The sequence below is a fragment of the Ornithodoros turicata genome, chromosome 3 (assembly GCF_037126465.1).
Source record: "Ornithodoros turicata isolate Travis chromosome 3, ASM3712646v1, whole genome shotgun sequence".
Classification (NCBI taxonomy): domain Eukaryota; kingdom Metazoa; phylum Arthropoda; class Arachnida; order Ixodida; family Argasidae; genus Ornithodoros; species Ornithodoros turicata.
In genome coordinates this window covers 80,635,313-80,640,297 of record NC_088203.1, presented here as the reverse complement: position 1 = coordinate 80,640,297, position 4,985 = coordinate 80,635,313, and the positions used below count along the sequence as shown (strand labels likewise).

The 4,985-nt window shown below is 48.6% G+C and overlaps 1 protein-coding gene across 1 annotated transcript; it reads left to right on the top strand.

The window, feature by feature from the left end:
- The first annotated feature begins 728 nt into the window (after positions 1-728).
- LOC135389704 (uncharacterized protein K02A2.6-like) lies at positions 729-3,707 on the top strand. Its single transcript, XM_064619737.1, has one exon. The coding sequence runs from the start codon at positions 729-731 to the stop codon at positions 3,705-3,707; it is 2,979 nt and encodes a 992-aa protein (XP_064475807.1).
- Positions 3,708-4,985: the final 1,278 nt, after the last annotated feature.

Here is a 4,985-nt window from a genome sequence, read left to right as displayed (position 1 = left end):
CTGCATGGGAAGAAAAGCGCGTGAAATCTTACGAACCTTCAACCTATCGGAGGAAGAGAAAAAAAATTACGGGATTGTGCTTGAAAAGTTCAATGCACATTTTACTCATTCACGAAACACTGTTTACGAGACTGCGAACTTCAGCCGACGGCAGCAAAATCTTGGCGAAACCGTGGACGCGTACCTCGTAGAGCTGCACAAGTTGGCAGAAAAATGTGACTTTGGCCTAACGAAAGAACGGATGATACGAGACACGTTCGTTGTTGGCCTAATAGATACTAAGCTGTCACAGTCGCTTCAAATGGATTCTTCTTTAACCCTTCAATCGGCTCTAACGAAGGCCCGCCTAAAAGAAGCGGTTGTGAAGCAGCAAAGCGAGTTGGGGAAAAAAAGACCTGGTTGCCGACACCGTGGGTTGTGACTGCAGATGTTCAAAGCCAGCCCTTACTGAAGAATTCGCAACAGATCTTGTTAGCCGTCAGGAGAAGAGAGATCGCCGCGGCGTTGGCTCACGCCATTCATGCGCCCACTGCGGATATCGACACCCACAAAGGCCCTGTCCCGCACGCAACAAAGAATGTTTGAAATGCGGCAGAGTCGGTCATTTTGCAAAAATGTGCCATACTAGCCTCCCACAGTAGGAAAAACCGGGGCCCAGAGACTATCGCAGGAATTTTGTATCCGAGGTTACACTGCCCGAGAATGATTTCTTCCTCGGTACGGTAGCAATGCAGACTCCAGCTCCCGTAACCAGAGAAGTAGAAGTCAGAGTCAATGATGTTCCTCTGCTAGCAAAGATTGATTCTGGCGCTGACGTCACTGTTGTCGGGTCTGGATTCCCAGGGTTGCCAGACCTTCTTGAACCGCCAGAAACACTGAAAGGACCAAGTGGAACTACGCTCGACGTTCTTGGGAAGTTCAGAGCAGTAATCCAGTGGAAAAAGAAGACTACATCCCAAATGGTATATGTCGTACACGGTCTAAGAAAGCCCCTCTTGGGGTTGCCAGCATTACTTGACTTAGACATCATACGATTTTTGAACGAAGTGGAAGTCGGAGAAGATCACTGGTCTACTCGCAAGTTTCCCGAGCTGTTCCGAAGTCTAGGCAAAATTCCCGGGGAATACGTCATTCGATTACAGGAAAACTGTACGCCGTTTGCCATAGCCGCGCGACGTCGCGTTCCTTTCGCCATGCGCACTTCGGTTAAGACAGAGCTCGACAATATGGAGAAACAAGGTGTTATACGGAAAATACACACTCCGACAGATTGGTGTGCACCAATCGTTCTTGTGAAGAAGCCATGGGGGAAAATCAGGATCTGTGTTGATTTGACGAAGCTCAACGAATGCGTCAAGCGAGAAAGGTTGATCTTGCCAACCGTTGAAGAGGTCTTGGGCAGCATTGGCCCCGCCAGGTTTTTCACGAAGCTGGATGCTAATTCCGGGTTTTATCAGATTATGCTCTCAGAAAAGAGTCAAGAGTTCACAACTTTCATAACGCCATTCGGACGTTATTGTTTCCAACGTCTTCCCTTCGGGATCACTTCAGCACCAGAGGTCTTTCAAAGGAAAATTGCGCAAGTGCTTGACGACTTACCAGGAGTCCTGAACTTAATGGATGACATCCTTATTTATGGAGACAACAGAGAACACCACGACCGGAGACTAAATGCAGTCTTACAGCGCCTGTCTGACAATAACGTCACCCTGAATCTCGAGAAATGCAAATTCTTTGTGGAGAAGATTTCGTTCTTGGGAGTTCTCATTGACCAGCACGGAATTTACCCCGACCCCAGAAGAGTAGAAGCGTTGACAGCTCTAGAACCTCCTCAAAACGTTTCGGACTTGCGTCGTATTCTAGGGATGTTCAACCATGTTGGAAGATTCATCCCTAACATGTCAACATCATCAGCACCTCTGCGCGAACTTCTTGTGAAGAACGTTGACTGGTATTGGGGAAACGGCCAACAGGATGCTTTTCAACGTCTAAAGGCCTCCATCTCTTCTGGAATTTGTATGGCCAAGTACAACCCTAATCTCCCGACGATACTGTCAGCAGATGCCTCATCCTACGGGCTTGGAGCCGTGCTACTGCAAGTCCAGCAACCTGGGGACCGTAAGCCAGTAGCGTACGCGTCGCGATCACTAAACAGCGCCGAAACTCGTTATTCCCAAATGGAGAAAGAGGCTTTAGCCTTAACCTGGGCCGCGGAGAAGTTTGACGAATATATCTGTGGTCTGCGCTGTACCTTCGAAACTGATCACAAACCACTTGTCTCCCTCCTCGGTCTCCAGCAGCTGGATCAGCTACCACTAAGAATTCAGAGGTTTCGGCTGAGACTAATGAGATACGATTACGACGTCACCTATGTGCCCGGTGCGTCCATGACAATAGCCGACGCTCTTTCGCGTTCTCCGCTGAAGGACACCATGTCATCTCTTACTGCCGATGAAGTTTCGGCATTCGTACGTGGAGGAATCGAGGCGATCCCGGACTCCGACAAATTGCTAGACCATATCCGGGAATTTCAGAAAAAAGATGAAGTGTGCAGCACACTAAGAGAGTATTGCAAAACGGGATGGCCCCCCAAAGGGCGAATTAACCAGGCACTACGTCCTTATTACGAACAAATGGCAAAACTCTCAGTGTGTGAAGACGTCCTACTGTGCGGCCAGCGTATCGTAATTCCCATGTCTCTGCGAGAAGAAATTCTGGGTGGCATACACGAGGGACAGCAAGGAATTTTTAGATGCAGACAGAAAGCGAAGGAGTCTATCTGGTGGCCGGGTATCAGCAAGGAGCTGGCGGACCTTGTTAGAGCCTGTTCCGTCTGCGAGGAGTACAGACTTCAGCCGTCAGAACCCATGATCCCAACGGAGACACCTCCCCTCCCATGGGAAAAGGTCGGAGTGGATCTATTTCACGTAGGGGGAATCGAATACGTCCTGGCAGTGGACTATCGGTCCAGATACCCAGAAGTGCTACCTCTGTCGAATGATTGGTCTTCACGAGCTGTCATTTTACGCTTAAAAAGCATCTTCGCGAGGCACGGCATTCCCCGAGAAGTGGTAACGGACAACGGTCCTCAGTTTGCAAGTGAAGAATTCAGGAACTTTGGACGATATTATGGATTTAAGCACACCACATCTAGTCCCTATTTCCCACAATCTAATGGACAAGCGGAAAGAACTGTCAGGACTGTCAAACGCCTCATTCAAATGTCCGAGGACCCCTATCTCGCGTTGCTCAATTACAGGAATACACCCGGACCTTCTGGGGAAAGCCCAACACAGCTTCTGATGGGACGACGCTTGAGGAGCAGGGTACCACTTCTTCCTCAACAGCTGAAGCCTGATTCTCAGCACTATGGGTGGAAAGACCGAGGCACCTACGAAAAGAAGAAACAGAAGACGAACTTTGACCGGAGAGATCGCGCTCATACTTTGCCGCCTCTTCAGAAGGGGGAATCCGTCTGGCTACCACAGCTGAAAATACAAGGAACTGTCGTGGATACCGATCGCGCTCCGCGGTCCTATTGGGTGCAGACTAACAAGGGTCTGCTACGTCGAAACCGCAGACATCTGATACGCAGGGCTAACGCCCCTTCAGGAGAGGGGCTCTCACAACAAGATTCTACGCTGGACATTGAGGTTCCCGAAACACCGATTCCTGTGGGGACTGCCAGAGAAGACTTGGAAGGTTAGGTCGATCAACGGTCCAAAGATGATCCTGGCCCGAGGGTAGATGCCCAGGCTTACGGACAACCGTCCCTGACAACATCTCGATATGGAAGGGTATCCAAGCCTCCGAACAGATATTTTACCCAGTATAGGCTGTTTTCATTTTGTATTTCACTACTTGTTTGAGGTTTGAAAAAAAAAGAAAAAGAAAAAGTTGTAGTGTTAGCTCCGCTACTAGGAGGAAAAGGACGACGACGTTGACGAGGCGTAGGGGCTCGTGGGGATGAATAAAGCATTAACGTTCTAAACTGCAACGTGGCTGGATGTCACGCTACACCAATCTCGAACTCTCACGTAGCAAGCTTTATCGCGATTTCAAATAAACGATGCGATTGGCCTTCCCGAGGGAGCCAGTAGCGAATCACGGCACAAGTAACGCATTTAACGTACATATTACGGGATAGCGACAAGTTGAAGGGCAAGTTTCTCCAGGACGAAACCGTGCGGTTAGAGACAACGAGGCAGGACGGATAGAGATGCCCGATGTAGTGAGGTGTCCGAACCGAGACTCAGTGATCAGATTCAGTTTGATTAGAGGAAAACTGAGGGGTCAAAATCTATAGTAAGGCTTTAAAGCGATAATTCATTCTCCAAGCATCAATTCGTAGATATACAGTATGTCTCCACGGGCATTAATTGCGTTCCCTGATTTACCGAAAGCTTTATTCACTTTTTCCACGACTCGAGTTCTATAATTTATTGCCGGCATCATAACCTGCGGCTGCAGCAACAACGACGAACGCAAAACCGAGCTCACGGAGCTACCTGCGATCGGTCCCCGTTTCCGTGCGCGCGTTGTACCAACTGCGTTCAACACAAGCGTCGTCCTTAAAGCTCAACTAAGCCGAATTTTTAGTGCAATAGAATTGAACGATACCCACGCTAGGTATCCATTATGGAACATCAAATATGTGTGTGAAATATTTTAACCGAAATGTTTGTACCTTCTTAGCAAAAACATTTATTTATTGTTTTTGTTTCAGCGACATTCGGTCTAAACGGTCGGCCAACCCAGCGCATAGGCGCACTGACGTCACTGCTGTATAGGTTCTAAATGTCTTGGTTTGGCATGGACTTCTTCGCTTGGCTTCTTTGGTTTCGTCCCCTATAGACTGGAAAACAGTTGTTATTGCTAGAGCAGGAAACACATTCTCTTTTGAGAAGCACTGGCCGCTCGTGGACGTTTGTCTGGCTCGACATCCTTTGGAAAGCGCACTTCGCTGTGAGGACCTTGCCTTTTAT

Bases quoted from the DNA above. Each gene is read 5' to 3' on its own strand.
- LOC135389704 (XM_064619737.1), top strand. From the start codon at position 729: ATGCAGACTCCAGCTCCCGTAACCAGAGAAGTAGAAGTCAGAGTCAAT.